Source organism: Muntiacus reevesi, chromosome 9 (genome assembly GCF_963930625.1).
Source record: "Muntiacus reevesi chromosome 9, mMunRee1.1, whole genome shotgun sequence".
NCBI classification, from domain to species: domain Eukaryota; kingdom Metazoa; phylum Chordata; class Mammalia; order Artiodactyla; family Cervidae; genus Muntiacus; species Muntiacus reevesi.
The window spans coordinates 9,532,879-9,554,279 of NC_089257.1; the positions used below are offsets into that span (position 1 = coordinate 9,532,879).

The 21,401-nt window shown below is 38.0% G+C and overlaps 1 protein-coding gene across 1 annotated transcript; it reads left to right on the forward strand.

Moving 5' to 3' along the window:
* The first annotated feature begins 1,198 nt into the window (after positions 1-1,198).
* Positions 1,199-18,790, forward strand: LOC136175524 (olfactory receptor 8K3-like). The gene is made up of 4 exons (XM_065945799.1): positions 1,199-1,243; positions 2,331-2,513; positions 13,296-14,237; positions 18,767-18,790. Exons 1-4 carry the CDS (start codon positions 1,199-1,201, stop codon positions 18,788-18,790), a joined length of 1,194 nt encoding a protein of 397 aa, XP_065801871.1.
* Positions 18,791-21,401: the final 2,611 nt, after the last annotated feature.

Here is a 21,401-nt window from a genome sequence, read left to right on the forward strand (position 1 = left end):
CTGGTTAGGTCAACAGAAATAGAGTAACAGGATTAAACTCACACTTGTGTTTCTACCAGTTGTCTGCAATCTATTCAGTTAATTTAAGTTAGGAATTTAAGTTAAGAGAATCAGTCCTAAATATTCGTTGGAAGAACTGATGTTGAAGCTGAAACTCCCATACTTTGGCCACCTGATGCAGAGCTGACTCACGGGAAAGAGATGTTGGGGAAGATTGAAGGCGGGAGGAGAAGGGGATGGCAGAGGATGAGAGGGTTGGATGGCATCACCAACTCGATGGACATGAGTTTGAACAAGGCCCAGGAGCTGGTGACAGACAGAGATGGCTGGAGTGCTACGGTGCATGAGGCCACAGACTGTTGGACATGACTGAGCAGCTGAACTGAACTGAAGTTAAGAATGAAAACTCTAGTGTTTCCTACTTCTTAATTTGGTTGACATATATGTATTTTCTAAAATAATTATGTTGTCACTTGTATTAGCTTCCTAATGCTGCTATAACAAATCATCACCAATTTGATCACCTGAAGCAATCAATGTGAACTTCTTGTCTCACAGTTTTGGAGGTCAGAAGTTCACAATGAGTCATCCAGACCTAAAATCAAGGTATCAGAAGATTGTATTCCTTTCATGACCCACATAGGGTTCAGTCTGCTTCCTTGCTTCTCCCAGCTCCTGCAGGTACCATATACCTTGCCTGGCATTTGCCTTCCACCCAACAAAGCCATCATTCTAACTGCTGCTTTCACTGACACTTCTCCTCTGATTCCTACTTTTGCATCTTTCTCTCCCTGCGACTACTTTGGACGCACTCACATAAGGCCCTCTACTTAATCACACTGGCAAATCTCTTTTCTGCTTTAGCATTTCCACTGGAGGATAATTGCTTTACACTGTTGTGTTGTTTCCTGCCATGTATCACATGAATCAGCCACAGGTATACGTATGGCCCCTCCCACCTGGGCCTCCCTCCCGTCCCCACCCCGTCCCACCCCTCTAGGTTGTTGCAGAGCGCTGGATTGATCTCCTTGCATCATTAATCAGTGAACTCCTAACTGGCTGTCTATTTTACACACGGTAATATTTATGTTCCCATGCTGCTCTCTCAATTCATCCCATCCTCTGCTTCAGCCAATGAAGATGCAAACATCGAAAACAGACTTGTGACAAATCCCTTTATTGCATGTACCATGGCAACATGGTCACAGGTTTTGAGGATTCAAACACAGGCATCTTTGTCAGGGTGAAGGGAGGGCTGCATCAGCGTTTATTGACATAGCTGTCAAAACATCTGTAGCTATATTGACATAGTTTGTGAAACAGCACAATCTAAAACTTTTCACGTCTTATTCAGTAGTGTTCAATAAGATAGTCTCATGAAAGCTTACACTATGCACTCTTTCTATATTACTTAGCTCCAAAATCTGTTCCAAACTGCACATAATGCCTTCTTTGAATGAAAGATAAACAAAGGTATTTTGTTCAATTTCCAAATGTGCTACACAGATACACATGTACTCACATGCCACTTATTTCCCAATTATCAAAACTGATGAATCAACTCAATCAATTAACCATACAGGTACATCAGCCAAGCACTGGTTTTCAATGAAGTCAGATAGAAGAAAAAAAAAAAATCTGCCAGCTCTCGTCTCTGATTGTTCAAAGTTTACCCTCTGGACATTAAGTCACCCGTACTTCCATCTTATGCCTACCTTAGTGCTCACGAGGTCCCATGGTCTTTGTGTCTAAACAGTGACAACAAAATCTTTCTAGTCGTTAGGGGGAGACAGGAAACTCAGGGCACAGTCATGAAGCAAGGTTTGGGAATACTGTTGGAAGTTAGGAAAGACTTGAAACAGCAGCCAGAAGGACCTCTCATTCTGTAGCTGCAATAGAGACAGTAGGTATAATAACTTGAGCCCAGCTCTGTAATATAAGGATACCCTAGGCAGAAAGCACTGCAAGTGTGTTAATCTTGGAGGTGGAGTTCTTAAATAAACCCTTTCAAGATCATGAAAATAAGAAAAGCCATTCAAATTTCCCAAAATCAGAATAGCAAATGCCATTTTACAAATTTAAATACAAAAACCTACTAAAAGGCCCAGACATTTTCTCAGTAATCCCTTTTGTTTTGAAGGACTGTGATCATGTATCTTCATTATTTTACCTATGTCTCAAAATGTTCAGGTTTAAGAGATGCTTCTAGTTCAATAACTAAAAAGATAATAGAAACTGGTCCCATTTAGTTTTTTTTTTTTTTTTTTCTCATTTAAAAGCAAACTTGAGTTTTACGGTTTTCAGTGAAGATTTTCTTGTCTCTCGGTCAGAAGAGGCTGCTAATGACTGAAGACAGAAGGCTCTGTGAGCTGTTCGTGGACAGGTTTAGTGTGGGCGGCTGCTCCTCCCGCCCTGGAGGTCCACAAGCATTGAGTCCATTGTCTGCGCTGTCGCACCTGCATCTCTACTGTGCAAGGGGCTGTTTCCACAGCCACTTCTATGGAAACGAAATAGTAAGTCCATTCAGAGCAATCACTCAAAAGATAAGGAGGCCGAACTGAAAATTGGATATACAGGTAGAAGCGGTCAAAGTGAAAACAAAAACGATTTGTTGATCAGCCAGTCTCTGTTACAGGATTTATGTGGCAGATTTTGTGTCACTTCAATGACTGTTTCCTCAGCATTATCCAAAACTATCAGTCTTATCACTATTACAGACATTTGAATATTAAAACTATTTTAAAATATGTGTTATCTCTATCAGTTGACCTGGATACTACTCTGGATAGATATCATTCTATTCCAAATTCAGACCCAATTTGGATGATTATTTAAAAAATATATTAAGATAAGAAAACAATTTTAGCTCTAAAAATTTGAATCTGGCTTAATTATTTTTTACAGTCCCTTACCATATGAACAAATTATACATATTCATAAGTTGGATGTTCAAAGTATAAAATCTTATGTAGTGATGATAGAATGTATATTGATAAATCTTGGCATCAATTCATATTAATTTAAATAAACTAATTTTGCTTATATTTCTCTTATCAGGGATCCACTCCAGGAGACATTGAGTTGGTCAAAACTTCCCTCAGCTTTTAAGTGAGAATACAAGATATGTTTTTAATTTTGCCCAATAACATTATTGAACAATATATTCACCATTTCATTTCATGACCTTCTACCATGTCTTAGGTAACTTCATATTTCCATCTTCGCAAAAGTTTTTGTCTTTTTGAGAAAGAACGATTCCAGGTGCCTTTTATAGTCTTCTAGGGAATTGAGATTTTTTCCATTAAGAGAAGTTTATAAAGAGCAGAATAAATGGAAATCTGAAGGTACAATATCTGGTGAATACAGTAGATAAATCAGAATTTCTCAGCCAAGCTGTAGCGGTTTTTGCCTGATCATCAAAGAAACATGTGGCCTTATGTTTTCCTGATGGAAGATTAAATATTTTCCATTAATTAATTCTGGATGCGTCTCATTGAGTGTTGCTGTTAGCTGATCTAATTGAGAGAGTAGAATTAATCATTTGGTTTTTCAGGAGAAACTCATAACAGAGGACTCCCTTCTAATCCCAACATACAAACGACATCATCTTTGAATGAAGAGTTGCCTTTGGTGTGGTTGATGGTGGCTCTTTTCACTTGCACTGTGATTTCCTCCATTCCTCATTAGTGTACAGTATCCATTTTTCATCACCCACCACAAATTGTTTTTAAAAAGAATGTTTTTATTATGTTTAAGTAGGGAATAGCTTGCAAAAATATGATCATGAAGATTTTTTTCACTTAAATTATGTGGAACCCAGACATTAAATGATTAATATAACCAGGCTGGTGCAAAAGATGTTCAGTGCGTGATTTGGATATTTCAGTATGTCAGCTATCTCCCACAGAGTATAATGTTGATTATTCTCAATGTCTCTATTTGATTTCTATCAACTTCAACTTATCTACCTGACTGTGGAGCATTGTCCATCAAGAAACCTCCAGCACAAAACACAGCAAATCATTTTTGAAACATTGGATCAGTCACAGCACCTTCTCCATACACTGTAAAAATGCTTTTTGGGGTTTCAGTTGTGTTTTTATTTTTCTTGAAATAGTAGAGTGTAATATGCCAAAATGGTGCTTTTTGCTTCCATCTTCAATATTAAAGTGGCTATACAAAAATTCACCAATTTTGATAATTTTAAGTGCATGTTGATATGACAGCTGTTAGGATACAATCCTTTACTGAGTCTATCTTTGCATGAAATGTTCCCCTAGTATCTCTAATTTTCTTGAAGAGATCTCTAGTCTTTTCCACTCTATTGTTTTCCTCTGTTTCTTTGTGCTGATCACTAAGGAAGGCTTTTTTACCTCTCCTTGCTATTCTTTGAAACACTGCATTCCAATGGATATACTTTTCCTTTTCTCCTTTGCTTTTGGCATATCTTCTTTTGTCAGCTATTTGTTAGGCCTCCTCAGACAGCCACTTTGCTTTTTTGCATTTCTTTTTCTTGGGGATGGTCTTGATCCCTGTCTCCTGTACAATGTCACGAACTCACATCCATAGTTCATCCAGCACTCTGCCTACCAGATCTAGCCCCTTAAATTTATTTCTCACTTCCACTGTATAATCGTTAGGAATTTGATTTAGGTCATACCTGAGTGGTCAAGTGATTTTCCCCACTTTCTTCAATCATGATCTGAGCCATAATCAGCTCCCAGTCTTGTTTTTGCTGACTGTATAGAACTTTTCCATCTTTGGCTGCGAAGAATATAATCAATCTGATTTCGGTGTTGACCATCTGGTGATGTCCATGTGTAGGGTCTTCTCTTGTGTTGTTGGAAGAGGGTGTTTGCTATGACCAGTGCATTTTCCTGGCAGAACTCTGTTAGCCTTTTCCCTGCTTCATTCTCTACTCCAAGGCCAAATTCACCTGTTACTCCAGGTGTTTCTTGACTTCCTACTTTTGCATTCCAGACCCCTATAATGAAAAGGACACCATTTTTGGGTGTTAGTTCTAGAAGGTCTTATAGATCTTCATAGAACCATTCAACCTCAGTTTCTTCAGCATTACTGGTCAGGGCATAGACTTGGATTACCTTGATATTGAATGGTTTGCCTTGGAAACAAACAGAGATCAGTTCTGTCATTTTTGAGGCTGCATTCAAGTACTTCATTTCGAATTCTTTTGTCGACCATGATGGCTACTCGATTTTTTCTAAGGGATTCTTGCCCACAGTAGTAGATATAATGGTCACCTGAATTAAATTTACCCATTCTAGTATATTTCAGTTCACTGATTCCTAAAATTTCGATGTTCATACTTGTCATTTCCTGTTTGACCACTTCAAATTTGCCTGGATTCATGGACCTAACATTCCAGGTTCTTATGCGATATTGCTCTTATATCATCAGACCTTGCTTCTGTCACCAATCACATCCACAGCTGGGTGTTCTTTTTGCTTTGGCTCCACCTCTTCATTCTTTCTGGAGTTATTTCTCCATTGATCTCCAATAGCATACTGGGCACCTACCGACCTGGGGAGTTCATCTTTCAGTGTCCTATCTTCTTGCCTTTTCATTCTGTTCATGGGATTTTCAAGGCAAGAATACTGCAGTGGTTTGCCATTCCCTTCTCCAGTGAACCACATTATGTCAAAATTTTTTTTTCAAGATTAGAAATACCAAGGTAACATTTCATGCAAAGATGGGCTCGATAAAGGACAGAAATGGTATGGACCTAACAAAAGCAGAAGATATTAAGAAGAAGTGGCAAGGATACACAGGAGAACTGTACAAAAAAGATCTTCATGACCCAGATAACCACAATGGTGTGATCATTCACCCAGAGTCAAACATCCTGGAATGTGAAGTCAAATGGGCCTTAGGAAGCAGCACTACGAACAAAGCTAGTGGAGGTGATGGAATTCCAGTTGAGCTATTTCAATTCCTAAACGATGATGCTGTGAAAGTGCTGCACTCAATATGCCAGCAAATTTGGAAAACTCAGCAGTGGCCACAGGACTGGAAAAGGTCAGTTTTCATTCTGACCCCTAAGAAAAGCAATGTCAAAGAATGCTCAAACTACTGCACAATTGCACTCATCTCACATGCTAGTAAAGTAATGCTCAAAATTCTCCAAGCCAGTTTTCAGCAATGTGTGAACCATGAACGTCCAGATATTCATGTTGGTTTTAGAAAAGGCAGAGGAGCCAGAGATCAAATTGCCAACATCTGCCAAATCATCAAAAAGCCAGAGAGTTCCAGAAAAACATCTATTTCTGCTTTATTGACTATGTCAAAGCCTTTGACTGTGTGGATCACAATAAACTATGGAAAATTCTGAAAGAGACAAGAATACCAGACCACCTCCCTGCTTCTTGTGAAATCTACATGCAGGTGAGGAAGCAACAGTTAGAACTGGACATGGAACAAAAGACCGGTTCCAAATAGGAAAAGGAGTATGTCAAGGTTTTATATTGTCACCATGCTTGTTTAACTTATATGCAGAGTACATCATGAGAAACGCTGGGCTGGAAGAAGCACAAGCTGGTATCAAGATTGCCAGGAGAAATATCAATAATCTCAGATATGCAGATGTCACCACCCTTATGGCAGAAATTGAAGAAAAACTAAAGAGTCTCTTGATGAAAGTGAAAGTTGAGAGTGAAAAAGCTGCTTTAAAGCTCAACATTCAAAAAACAAAGATTATGGTATCTGGTCCCATCATTTCCTGGCAAATAGATGGAGAAACAGTGGAAACAGTGGCATACTTCATTTCCTGAGCTCCAAAATCACTACAGATGCTGACTGCAGCCATGAAATAAAAGACTCTTACTCCTTGGAAGAAAAGTTATGACCAACCTAGACAGCATATTAAAAAGTAGAGACATTACTTTGCAAACAAAGGTCTGTCTGGTCAAGGCTATCATTTTTCCAGTAGTCATGTATGCATGTGAGAGTTGGACTATAAAGAAAGCTGAGTGCAAAAGAATTGATGCTTTTGAACTGTGGTGTTGGAGAAGACCCTTGAGAGTCCCTTGGACTGCAAGGAGATCCAACCAGTCCATCTTAAAGGAAATCAGTCCTGAATGTTCATTGGAAGGACTGATGCTAAAGCTGAAACTCCAATACTTGTGGCCACCTGATGTAAAGAACTGACTCATTTGAAAAGACCCTTATGCTGGCAAAGTTTGAAGGCAGGAGGAGAAGGGCATGACAGAGGACGCGATGGTTGGATGTCATATCTGACTCAATGGGCATGAGTTTGAATAAACCCTGAGTGTTGGTGATGGACAGGGAGGCCTGGCGTGCTGCAGTCCACGGGGTCACAAGGGCGGGACTGAGCGACTGAAATGAACTGAGGATACAATCTAACCAAATTGTTTCAAATGAAATTAATGTCAAATAGGTCGTATTAGCATCATCTTATGGGAAAATACAAACTTTTTGACTAACTCAATATATCACAAAAAGTTCATTCATGGATCTGTGGGGGCCACACACAAAGTCATTAACTGTGGTGACACAGATAAAATCCCAGAGTTGGTAACTAGCTGAATCCCATTACTATGGAAGCAAACACTTTAAATTAAAGGAGACCCAGATTATAGTAATTTTACAAAACACAATAGAGATAAATAATGGTGTGTTTGTACTAAAATGGGGCTTCCCTGGTGACTCAGATGATAAAGAATCTGCCTGCAATGCAGGAGACACAGGTTCAGACCCTGCATTATGAAAATCTCCTGGAGAAGGGAATGGATACCCACTCTAGTAATCTTACCTAGAAAATTCTACAGACAGAGGAGCCTGGTGGGCTATAGTCTATGGAGTTGCAAAGAGGTGGACACAACTGAGCAACTAACACACAGACACACACACACACACACACACACACAGTAGAATGAATGTGTTTCAAAAATGTAGAGTTGGATGAGACTCTTTAAGCATCAAAGCAAGTTAAATGACAACATGAGTGTACTAAAGCATATCCTATATTTACATTATACAACTGTATTTCTTTTTAAGAGTGTATATCAGCTCTCATTGACAAGATGCCTGTATGAGGAAGGAAAACTGGGGTGGGGATGGCAAATGAGGATTGAAGACAATTATAGGATACAGAATTAGGGTATGATTAACTCAATTTAGTCCCTTAAAAATGAAAAGTGGGTTACATGCATGTTCATAATTTGTATTCCTTCTGAGTCTTTAGAACCACTCTAGGACATGTTTAAAGAGTTTTGTCTTTATCCTCAGTCATAAACTTGGGCAGAAGTCATGGTGGAAAATAGTGACTGTTGAAGTAATTTATGGATGATTAAAGGTTTTACCCAATGAATGATAAACTGAAATCTAGATATTTGAGTGTGCAATAATTAAGAATAGAAAAGCATGTGAATTGCATTTAAAAGAGTGTTTCCTCAATAGGGAAATCAAAAATAATTAACGAAGACTACTGGCTTCATTTCATGTTCTTAGACGCTTTGGGAATAATCAAGAAATTGCATTCAAGTTCCTGGGGGACTGTCTCAAAGGGGAGGGACATTCATAAATTGTTCTGACTGCAGTCAGACTACTAACCGCATGGTGGAACAAGAAGGCATTCCTTGTTTTAGGTGAGAGGATGGCTGACTACTAGATTAGCTCCAGGGACAATTCTTGATTTCTATCTTCAGTTTAAAATTATAGATGAATTTAGTCACTGATGCCAGACCCAATACATTAGTCCATGAATAATAGTCTCATCATAACTGATTTATGGAGAAGTGATATATTTTACTACTCCATTATTATATTCTTTGGAAATAGTAAACAATCCTTTTTTATATTTGCTATTAACTCTATACTGGGATTCTAAAACCATAAACATTCTGAAGGGGGTGTAGGTATTTTTTGAAAGCGGCACCTAAAATGCAGTTTATGCAAAGATACTGATTACAGGCCAGGCTTTCTGATACTAAAGAACCGTCTATGCCTCAGATGGTAACAGTTTCTGATAGAACTTTCAGTTATACAGTAAGACAATATTATTACTATTATTATGGCTCCATAGAGTTTTATTTGTGCTATATATATATTTGTTGCCTCTTTCTGTTAACATCATATGAGGCGGTGATGGTCAGAGTGTAAGTTTCAAGAGAAGACTCTGAGGCAAGGAGCTGGACCTTTAATGTTTATTTGGTAGAGGATTTTAGGAAGCAAAAATGAGGGATAAGGAACAAGAGACTCCCCTGATTAGGGAGAAAGCTAACAAAGTACGCAATAAAGAAAAATTACTGCCGCATGCAACTAAATTTCAATTACTTAAGATATTTTAGCTTCCTGCATAAAAGAGGGCTAGAAAAGTTTGAGTTTTTATCCACTGAGTCCTGTCACTTATTAGTTTAATATTTCTCTTAACACACTAGATCTCAGGACCTTACAAACTGCTGTGGGTGGGGTCCAAGCAAGATCCCTTTGCCCTCAGGAAATGAAGTCAAACACTAGAGATGGGAAGCAACCAGCATGTCAGAAAACAATCGATCTTGGCTGTAGGTCAAGTCAGAAAGAAAAAGACAGTGTCAGTCAAGCAATCACGTCTGACTCTTTGCCACCCCATGGATTATAACTCACCAGGCTCCTCTCTCCATGGAATTCTCCAGGTGTGAACACTGGAGTGCACAGCCATTCCCTTCTCCAGGGCACCTCCCCATCCAGGGATCGACCCAGGGTCTCCCGCATTGCAGGCAGATTCTGTACGGTCTGAGCCACCAGAGAAGCCCAGGTCAATTCAGAGGTGACCTCAAACACACAGTATGGAAGACAGCTGTGTCTGCTACAGTGATATTTGCAGTTAAGTCGATGGAAAAGGCAAAGTAATACAGAATACACTTTTAAAAACATTTTCTGAGAAGCTGCAATTGGTTCCTCTTTTACTCCTTCTCTGGGTCATTCTTCATCAATATTATGCTGAGGAATCACATTGACATCTTTAGAATTTGCCTTCAAAGTCACGGTTCCTTCATGGGCTCCCACCACACCCACAGGCAGAAGGACCTGGGGATGCCAAAAAGGTCAACCGCTTCTGCCCTTTGTCTTAAGAGGCATTCAGGAAAAATCAGTTCCTATACAGAGATGAAGCTGTTAATTTATTCTTTCTTGTTTGCAAGTATTCTCTCCTTGCACAGATGTCAGAAAATTCTACTAACATGGAGTGTGTGGGCTACACTTTTAAACCCATGCAACAGGAAGGAGACTTTTGCTTGACCCTGGTTTCCAAACTAGACTTTTTTACTTAGGGTACTATGTCCTCCACACCACCATGATAGGAGGTTTTTGACCCTATCACCTTTGTATCAAATTTAATTTTATATGGGTAATGAGGCTGAAGGCTTGGAAGCATTATATATATAGTGCAGCAAAACTGAGTCTAAAATCAATACCAATAAGAGTCAAGAAATATCAATCTTTGGAAGATTTCTTAATCTAGTGCATTCATTATAGTTTTAGTATTTGTGAATTTGCCACACCTTAAACACTTCATAATCTAGCCTAGTGTATTGCCTCTTCACTCTCATTAATCTAAATGCCTTAAGAGAAGCTTTCCTCTTGATCTCTTGTGTTTTGTGTTGCAAACTGCACACATCGGAATTGAATAGGAAGAATTATTTTTTGAAGGATGAGAAGAAGAGGGCAGAAGACCTCCCTACATCTCTCCACAGCTCCCAGACACATAGCACAAGTAAAACACAAACTGTGTTACTCAGCTGATAGAATTTCTGCATGTTTGAGAATCTAGCATCATGCGATATAATTATAATGAAGTGGTACAGTTTTAAGTAATCTTCATGGATTATAAAAAGCCACATAATAGTGGTTTAGCAATTGACACTGAATTCCATATTTGGTGAGTATAATACTGGACATCTTAAGTTATAAAATTTTGGTGTTTGCTAAGGAGGATTTGCCATGTGCACTATCTGACAAATTCCAAAGATGTAATTAGAAGACATTCAGACTGATTTTATGACCTTTACTAGTGCTCCATAATTGCTGTTAGTGCTCCCTGATTGAGAAAATATGGTGTATTTTACAAAATAAGGAAAGGGAAGATAAGGACTTTTGGCCTTATTAGCTGTATTGAATGAGAAAGTATTGTTGTCCTTTCATAGTTTTAAAATAATGGTGTAAATATTTCTGCCGATGTTAACTCACCTAAAGACTGCTGACCCTGACCTACTTTAAGACTCATTCAAGATTCTTCTTTTTTATCCTCCTTAGTTTTTTCTGTCTGCCCTTTGAAGGAGAATATTCTCAATCTGACCAACCCATGTATCTGAGTTAAGACTGTTTGCAAAGTTTTAGAATGCATAGCTAAGACTGGGTGTTTGAGTTTGCATAAGATAATAATTAATGGGTTTTGCATCCATTCATTCCCCAAGTCCTGGTGAAACTCTGAAGTTTGTGCTTCTATCAGAGAAAGGTCAGTCTTATTGCTCAAATTTCCTGTTTCTTTTTCCAGTTGGTGCTTTGATTCTTCGGTAGGGATGATGTGGGGAGAATCAGATGAAAGTATATAATGATAATAATAAGATGAGAGCTTCTTGTTACATAGAGAAGTGAATATTCCTCTGATTATACCTGAGGACACTCTAACCACAAATAAACCATCCTGCTCTTTAATTTATCACATGAAGACCCAGACACATTAAGATTGAGTGTCAAATTCACAATTAGGAAGTCAAACTCCTCCAAGTCATAAACATGCCCATGAATTGAAAGCTTGTCTTGTTTTCAATACCATAGGACTTTATCTCAAACTGCTTTAATAAAGATAATTTTTAAATGAAAAAACAAATCAACTCAGTTGAGTTTCAGAACTCCAAGGATTTGTAAAGTACAACATAATTTGGATGAAAAGCTTTGCCACAATACACAAGCTTCTGTGGAAAAATTCTTTTCCTTGAGTAAAACTGCTGTAGCTAAAAGCCCTAGATTCTCCGCTCTTTCTTGTCTCGTTGTTGCTAATGAATGTCTGCTTTTCACCTTTTTCGTAAGCAATTTGTTAATATTGTGAATAGATTTTTAGAAAGAATGAATTGTATGAGGCAGATTTCATCTCCCAAGTTAAGCAAATTTGTGTTTGGTTTTCTTGACATTTGCATTTGCTTAGTGACAGCCGGAAGCTCTAGCGTTTAACTCCTGTTGCTCAGCCCCTGAGTCACGTCTGCTCTCCGCAACCCCGAGGGCTGCAGCAGGCTGCTCTGTCCTTCACCGCCTCCCGCGGTTTGCTCAGATCCGCTACGCTGAGTAGGTGCTGCCGTCTCTCCATCCTGTCTGTTGCTGCCCCTTCTCTTTGGCCTTCAATCCTCCCCAGCATCAGGGTCTTTCCTGATGAGTCGGCTCTTCGCATCAGGTGGCCAAAATATTGGAGCTTCAGTTTCAGCACTGTGAGTTTAAAATTTTTCTTTTAATACAAAGTTCTTGACCAGTCTGTGACTGATTTTTATATGGATGAGCTGAAGATTCAATTTCACCATTTTCTATGGAGATAATCAATTTAGTACAATTTCTTACAAAATGGATATTGGAATGAAAATAACGTTTGAATATGTGGAGTTACACTGAAGAGAAGTAAATCAAAGTCTATCAAATAAGTTACTAATAGTTTTCTTCAGAGACTGGAACTGAACTTCCAAAGGAAAGAAAGGACTGTTACTTTGTATTATAATTCTTTCTAAAATTTGATACATTTTTAACAATTTTATGTATTTCAACTGAAAAATATTTTTGAAAAAAAAATCAGGTTTCCCTTTCGGCCCAAATGTTTATAATGATATTTTGCTAACAGAGCCATAAAGGAGTTGTGTATATTTTGCAATGAGAACCAGTACATGAGACAAAAAATAAAATGACTACTATATATCTTAGGTTATGATGCTGGTGCTGGTGGTGTAGCTGTGTCTGACTCTTTGCAACTACATAGACTGTAGTCTGCGAGGCTCCTCTGTCCATGGGATTTCCCAGGCAAGGAGAGTGGAGTGGGTTGCCATTTCCTTCTCCAGGAGATCTTCCAGGACCAAACCGCCTCTCCTGCATTGCAGGCAGATTCTGTATCACTGAGCCACCAGGGAACTCCATCTTACCTTATGATGGTTTCTAAATTTGGTTCCAGGTTCAGTGATGGAGCTGAGTCTTGTTTTATATCACTCCATCAAAAATAATTAGATTCGTCTTACACATAATGGTTTTGCATACTAAACTTTTATCAGGTGGTATCTTCTGAACCCCACTGTCTATTCTTATAGTTCTTCCCACAGTTACTTTCCTTGATGGCCTGGACGGACAAACAAAATCAAACGATGCCTGCTGAATTCATCCTCACGGGAATCACAGACCGGCCTGAGCTGCAGGCTCCCTTCTTTGTGCTGTTCCTCACCATCTATGTAGTGTCGGCGGTGGGAAACTTGGGCATGATCGTTCTCACCAAGGTGGACTCCAAGCTACAGACACCCATGTACTTCTTTCTCAGAAACCTGGCTTTCATCGATCTGGGCTATTCCACATCTGTGGGACCCAAAGCGCTGGTAAATTTCGTAGCTGATCAAAACACAATCTCTTACCACTGGTGTGCTACACAGCTGACTTTCTTCATCTTGTTCATCATCAGTGAACTCTTCATCCTGTCGGCAATGGCCTATGACCGTTACGTGGCCATCTGCAACCCTCTGCTCTACACAGTAGTGATGTCACCGAGAGTATGCTGGGTGCTGGTCGCCGTCCCCTATGTTTACAGCACCTCCGTTTCTCTGATAACTACCATCAAGATATTTCTTTCATCCTTCTGTGGCCATAACATCATCAGTCATTTCTACTGTGACAGTCTCCCCTTGCTAACTTTGCTGTGCTCAGATACATGGGAAATTGAGCTGTTCATACTGGTCTGTTCCGTGTTTAATTTGGTTTCATCTCTCCTGATAGTCCTTGTGTCTTACATACTGATCCTTAAGGCCATCCTAAAAATGAACACTGCACAGGGCAGGCAGAAGGCTTTCTCCACCTGTGGCTCTCACCTGGCAGTGGTAGTTGTACTATATGTCACGCTAGCCTTTATGTACATGCAGCCCAAGGCCAGCCACTCTTTTGATACTGACAAAATGGCCTCTGTATTTTTCACTTTGGTCATACCCATGCTGAACCCTATGATCTACAGCTTGAGGAACAAGGAAGTAAAAGGTGCTCTGCATAGGGTGTGGAAAAATCTCTGCAAAATCCCCATATAAAAGTAAATATAAAAGGCATGCACAATAAATTAGATTATATGCAACTGTTTATTTTATGTGACAAATTACTCAAAAACAATAATGTATGAAAAGCATGCAAACTAAAAATGGTTTTTCTTGTGTCAACAGTAGATGTTCAAGTTGTGATCATTCTTCTGGTGTCAACTTTGGCTTAACCTCAAGTTTCAGTGCAAGACACTCAAGTCCAGATCACTGTTCTCACTTTGCCAAGTATTTATGTTTCAATTGAAAGGAAGCCTTTTTTTTTTTTTTTTTAAACTATATCTATCATTAAATATTTTTTAAAGACATTCTTGTGTCTTTTAATAAAATGTTTTTGTGTGTATGTATTCGCAATATGTCAACCGAGAACTTCCAGATGTTCAAGTTGGTTTTAGAAAAGGCAGAGGAACCAGAGATCAAATTGCCAATATCCGCTGGATCATCGAAGAAGCAAGAGAGTTCCAGAAAAACATCTATTTCTGCTTTATTGACTACACTAAAGGCTTAGACTGTGTGGATCACAATAAACTGTGGAAAATTCTGAAAGAGATGTGAATACCAGACCACTTGACCTGCCTCTTGAGAAACCAGTATGCAGGTCAGGAAGCAAGAGTTAGAACTGGACATGGACCAACAGACTGGTTCCAAATAGGAAAAGGAGTACGTCAAGGCTGTATATTGTCACACTGCTTGTTTAACTTATATGCAGAGTACATCATGAGAAATGCTGGGCTGGAGGAAGCACAAGCTGGAATCAAGATTGCCAGGAGAAATAGCAATAACCTTGGATATGCAGATGACACCATCCTTATGGCAGAGTGAAGAGGAACTAAAAATCCTCTTGATGAAAGTGAAGGAGGAGAGTGAAAAAGTTGGCTTAAAGCTCAACATTCAGAAAACTAAGATCATGGCATCTGGTCCCATCACCTCATGGGAAATAGATGTGGAGACAGTGGAAACGGTGACTGACTTTATTTTGGGGGGCTCCAAAATCACTGTAGATGGTGATTGCAGCCATGAAATTAAAAGCCACTTACTCCTTGGAAGGAAAGTTATGACCAACCTGGATAGCATATTAAAAAGCAGACACATTACTTTGCCAACAAAGGTCTGTCTGGTCAAGGCTATGGTTTTTCCAGTGGTCATGTATGGATGTGAGAGTTGGACAGTGAAGAAAGCTGAGCACCAAAAAATTGATGCTTTTGAACTGTGGTATTGGAGAAGACTCTTGAGAGTCCCTTGGACTGCAAGGAGATCCAACCAGTCCTTCCTGAAGATCAGTCCTGGGTGTTCATTGGAAGGACTGATGCTGAAGCTGAAACTCCAATACTTTGGCCACCTCATGCAAAGAGTTGATTCATTGGAAAAGACCGTGATTCTGGGAAAGATTGATGGCATGGGGAGAAGGGGATGACAGAGGATGAGATGGCTTGATGGCATCCCCGACTCAATGGACATGAGTTTGAGTAAACTCCAGGAGTTTGTGATGGACAGGGAGGCCTGGCGTGCTGCGACTCATGGGGTTGCAAAGAGTCGGACACGACTGAGCGACTGAACTGAACTGAAACTGATTACACAACTTTTAAATACTAGTGCCCATCACACTGGCATCCTGACAAGTAGAAGATGGCAGTTAGTATTCTTTTACTGGCTAGTACAACAATGAGCAATACATCAAAAATATTTGCCTTAATGAAACATTAGCTATATCCCCTTTATGGTTGCTGCCATCTCAAATTTCTGTCAAATTATGAAACAAACATTTTTAAGCTTGGGGAAACAAAAACAAAAGGGAAGTTATTCTCAAGTGGATATGTGTTAATAAAAAATCCAAAAATAAAATTCAAGCTACAATATTAGAAATAAGAAGTGAATTTTACCAGGTTGATGGCTATAATGTCAGCATACAAAAATAGTTATTTTGCTATATGCTAGCATAAAACAAGCTAAAGCAAATTTTTCAGCAATTCATTACACCAGAAAAAGTCTGTAAAATACTCAGGGAAAACTAATGAATGATTTGAGTGAGTTCATTGCTAGGAACTACAAATACATTACAGAAATATTAAAGTAAACATAAAAGCAGCAATGTGCCATGTTCAATGGTTGAAAGAACTAAATATGATGAAATCAGTTCTCCCTAAATTTTCCTATATATTTAAAGCAAGAGCAATCAAAATTCCATTTTTAAGACTTAAGTTGGCATCAGAATTTATATAGAAATGCACAAGATCTAGAGTAGTCAGGAGAGTGTGTTATGTGAAGAAAGAATCCAGAGGAGTGCCAATAACAGATATCAATGCCTTTTTAAATTTTTTAAGTGGCATTTTATTTTGTTTATTTTTTAATTTTTTTCCATTTATTTTTATTACTTGGAGGACAATTACAACATTGTAGTGGTTTTTGCCATACATTGACATGAATCAGCCATGGATTCCCTCCTCCCTCCTCCCTCCCCATCCCATCCCTCTGGGTCTTCCCAGTGCACCAGCCCTGAGGACTTGTCTCATGCGTCCAACCTGGGCTGGTGATCTGTTTCACCCTTGATAATATACTTGTTTCAATGCTGTTCTCTCTGAACATCCCACCCTCGCCTTCTCCCACAGAGTCCAAAAGTCTGTTCTGTACATCTGTGTCTCTTTTTCTGTTTTGCATATAGGGTTATTGTTACCATCTTTTTAAATTCCATATATATGTGTTAGTATACTGTATTGGTCTTTATCTTTCTGGCTTACTTCAACCTGTATAATGGGCGCCAGTTTCATCCATCTCATTAGAACTGATTCAAATGAATTCTTTTTAATGGCTGAGTAATATTCCATGGTGTATATGTACCACACCTTCTTTATCCATTCATCTGCTGATGGGCATCTAGGTTGCTTCCATGTCCTGGCTATTATAAACAGTGCTGCAATGAACATTGGGGTGCACGTGTCTCTTTCAGATCTGGTTTCCTCGGTGTGTATACCCAGAAGTGGTATTGCTGGGTCATATGGCAGTTCTATTTCCAGTTTTTTAAGAAATCTCCACACTGTTTTCCATAGTGGCTGTACTAGTTTGCATTCCCACCAACAGTGTAAGAGGGTTCCCTTTTCTCCACACCCTCTCCAGCATTTATTGCTTGTAGACTTTTGGATAGCAGCCATCCTGATTGGCGTGTAATGGTACCTCATTGTGGTTTTGATTTGCATTTCTCTGATAATGAGTGATGTTGAGCATCTTTTCATGTGTTTGTTAGCCATCTGTATGTCTTCTTTGGAGAAATGTCTGTTTAGTTCTTTGGCCCATTTTTTGATTGGGTCATTTATTTTTTCTGGAATTGAGCTGCAGGAGTTGCTTGTATTCAATGTCTTTTTTAAAGCCAGGTTATTTTTAAAGAGTGTGCCATCAATGAAACTTTGAACAGAAGGACGAATAAACTAAATAAACTAAATGAAAATAGAGTCCAAAAATAAACTCACATGTACAATTTCACCTGATTTTAAGCAAAAACTCAACTGAAATGTAATGAGGAAAGAAGATATTTTTAGTAAATTAACTTAGTACAATTAGGCTTCCTGTGCAAACCATGGACATTTAAGTCATTTACTTGCTTAATAAAAACATAATAGAAATGTTATAATCACAAAGTTTCTTGACAAAAAATAAATAGACACATTCATGATTTGTGATAAACAAAGACTAGTGACAAAAAGTAATAACTCTAAAGGATAGAAAAATAACACTCTGTACAAAATTATGAAAATACACCATAGGAGAGTGAAAAGGAAATCTTGAGAGAACATTTGAAACAAGTGCACCCTACAAAGTACTGGTATCAATAATTTGTAAAAAAAAAAAAAAAAAAAAGTAAAAATAGAACAGATATCCTAATTCCTAAAATCAGTATGAGCTAGACAGACTATTGGGGAAAAGAGAGCAAGATATCTGAAAAACTGCTTCACAAAAGAATACATCAAAATATTGAAAAACATATAAATGTGTTCAGAAACATCACTGATCATTAGCTAAATGAAAGTCAAGTCTATACAGCCATCTCACTACACATTCAGCAAGATGGCAAAACTCAAGTTTCTTTGAACAGTTAGAGATTTTGATGAGAATGTGAAGAAACTAAACCCCTTTTAGTTGCCTGAATAAGTGTATGTTGCTATAAAGACTGGGAAAATAAGCAAACAGTAAATTTTAGAATGTGCATTCTCTATGATGCAGCAGTTCCTTTCCTAAGTAACAGTGGGTACTGGAAGGTAAGCAATAGCATGTTTTGAGCAAATATAGTCATTATAGGTGTTAGATAAAAACAATCTGATGTTATGGGTCATTATATAAGGTCACTTTCTATGCTGTTAATGCAATATATTATACACAGCAATGCAAGAAGAATGGGAAAGGGAAGGGAAGGGAGGGGAAGGGAAGGGAACAAATGAGGAGAAAAATAAATGGGTATAAATAACATTAAATGAAACATGAATGGATATAACATTAAGTGACAGACTCTCCAAAAATTATACCAATAGATACAAACATAAAATATACTGATCTGTACTTCTAAGATACTGACACTTTGTATATTAAAATTTATTCAGAAAGTGAAAACACCAAAAATAGTGAAGATAATCTTAAAGAAAGAGAGTAAAGTAGCAGAAGGTACATTACCAGACATTGAGGCCTGTTATAAAGCTTTAGAAATTTAGAAAACATTTTGCTGAGCACAGACTGATCAATGAAATAAGACTGATGAATGAGACAGATCCAGTCATCTACTCTTATCTGACTTAGGGAAATCACTGCTTTCTAAATGAGAAAGAAGTATCTTTTCAGTAAATGCTATTGAGTCATTTGCATATTTATTTTAGGGGAAAAACAGGATTCAGATACCTACACATATGCTGCTGCTGCTGCTGCTAAGTCGCTTCAGTCGTGTCCGACTCTGTGCGACCCCATAGACGGCAGCCCACCAGGCTCCTCCGTCCATGGGATTCTCCAGGCGAGAACACTGGAGTGGGTTGCCCTTTCCTTCTCCGGCACATATGCTATGCAGAATCAATTCTACCTCAATTAAAGATCCAAACGTGAAAATGCAAACAACAAACACTTTAGAGGAAAGCACAGTAGGAAATCTTTGCGATATTGAAATAGGTACAATTGTTAAGCAGAACACACAAAGAAGTAACTCCATAAGATTTAAAAAGATTAACTGGACTATTTAAAGAAATTCTGTACATCAAAATTGACAGTACAAACAAGAAACTCTCAGAGTGTGAACGAATATTCACATCATACATACATAATCAGACATGTGTTATTTACATTGAGTGCATCTGAGAGGATTCAATGTAAAATACAAAAATAACTCCTACAAATCAATAAATAATTGACATGAATTACAATAAAAAGTTAACAAAGGACATGAAAAAGTGCTTTTTCGAAAAAAAATAACCTAAATAACATTTCAACACATGAAAATGTTTCCAATTTCATTCAGTATTAGAATAAACTAAAATTAATGATACCTGTATGCATCATCCAGAATGACTAGAAAGAAAATAATGGAAAATATTGAGTCTTGACTAAGATACTGAGCAATCATAACTATTTGCGAATGAGAATTCATATTGATTATAACCACTCTAGAAATTCATTTTGCAGTATTTAATAAAACTGAATATGACTCTCCTATGATTCAGCAATTTCAGTATAAGGAATGTACCCAAATAGAAATGCATTCAAGATTAAGCCATTCTAGATTGAATAATAATAGGGACACAAGGAGTGTGGGAGTAACTTTTTAATTACCATTATCAAAAACTTTTGCATAACATTAGTACATCATTTTTATAAACTACAAATGATTATCTTTAACAAATATAGGGCAAAAATCCAATTTTCATTACTTTATAAAGACTCAGACTTATGGAAAAAAAGTTTTATTTTTATTGAAACATAGAATGAAATAGAATGCTCACAGTATCACTAATTCAGTTCAGTTCAGTTCACTTCAGATGCTCAATTGTGTTCGACTCTCTGCGACCCCATGGACTGCAGCATGCCAGGCCTCCCTGTCCATTACCAACTTCCGGAGTTTACCCAAACTCATATCCACTGAGTCGGCGATGCCATCCAATCATCTCATCCTCTGTCATCCCCTTCTCCTGCCTTCGATCTTTCCCAACATCATGGTCTTTTCCAGTGAGTCACTAATTATAAACCTCCTTATAAGCAGTCCTTATATTTAACAATGCAATGAAGTTTAACTAATTTGTGATTTATCCACAAAATGGAATTGTACACAAAATAAACATTGAACAATCTATAACTATATATTATTATTCATTAAAAAAAGCCAGACATATACACATAAAAGAGCAACATATACAGAATTTATTTTATATAAAATAACAAAAATAGGTGAAAATAATCTATGCTATTAGAAGTCAGAGAAGTGGTTATATGAATGTGTGTGTTTGTGTGTGTGTGTGTGTGTGTGTGTGTGTGTGTGTGTTAGTGGAAAAGTTCATGGTAAAAAGAAAAATAAAGGGTTCTTTCAGAGTCCTGGTAATGTTTTAGTTTAGGGTTTGTTATTGATGTTTAATTTGGATTCTGATTATACAGATGTGTTAAGTTTTAAGTGTATTGTACGAGTGTGTTAATATGTATGAAAGTGTTAGTCACTCAGTTGTGTCCAAGTCTTTTCAACTCCATGGACTGCAACACCAGTTACTATGTCCATGGACTTCTCCATGCAAGAGCACTGGAGTGGTTTGCCATTTCCTTCTCTAGGGGATCTTCGTGACCCAGGGATTGAACCCGGGTCTCCCACATTGCAAGCAGTTTCTTTATCATCTGAGACATCAGGTCGTGCCCCATTAGTATGTATATTATACTCCAATAATAAAACACCACAAATAAGGAGAGAGTTGATAACATAAATATTATTTTCCTTTGTGAATTTTTAAAACAGTGCAATAAGCATTGTTCAAACCTTTGTCCATTACATCCTCAGCCATGAAGTCATGAAAAGCTGCTATATTAAGAGGAGAAAATTAAGGGTTGCAAGAAAATCTAAAATGCCTGCCCAATTAATACAATTGACTTTGGATCTCTGGGTTGCAGTAGAGGAAACTTAAC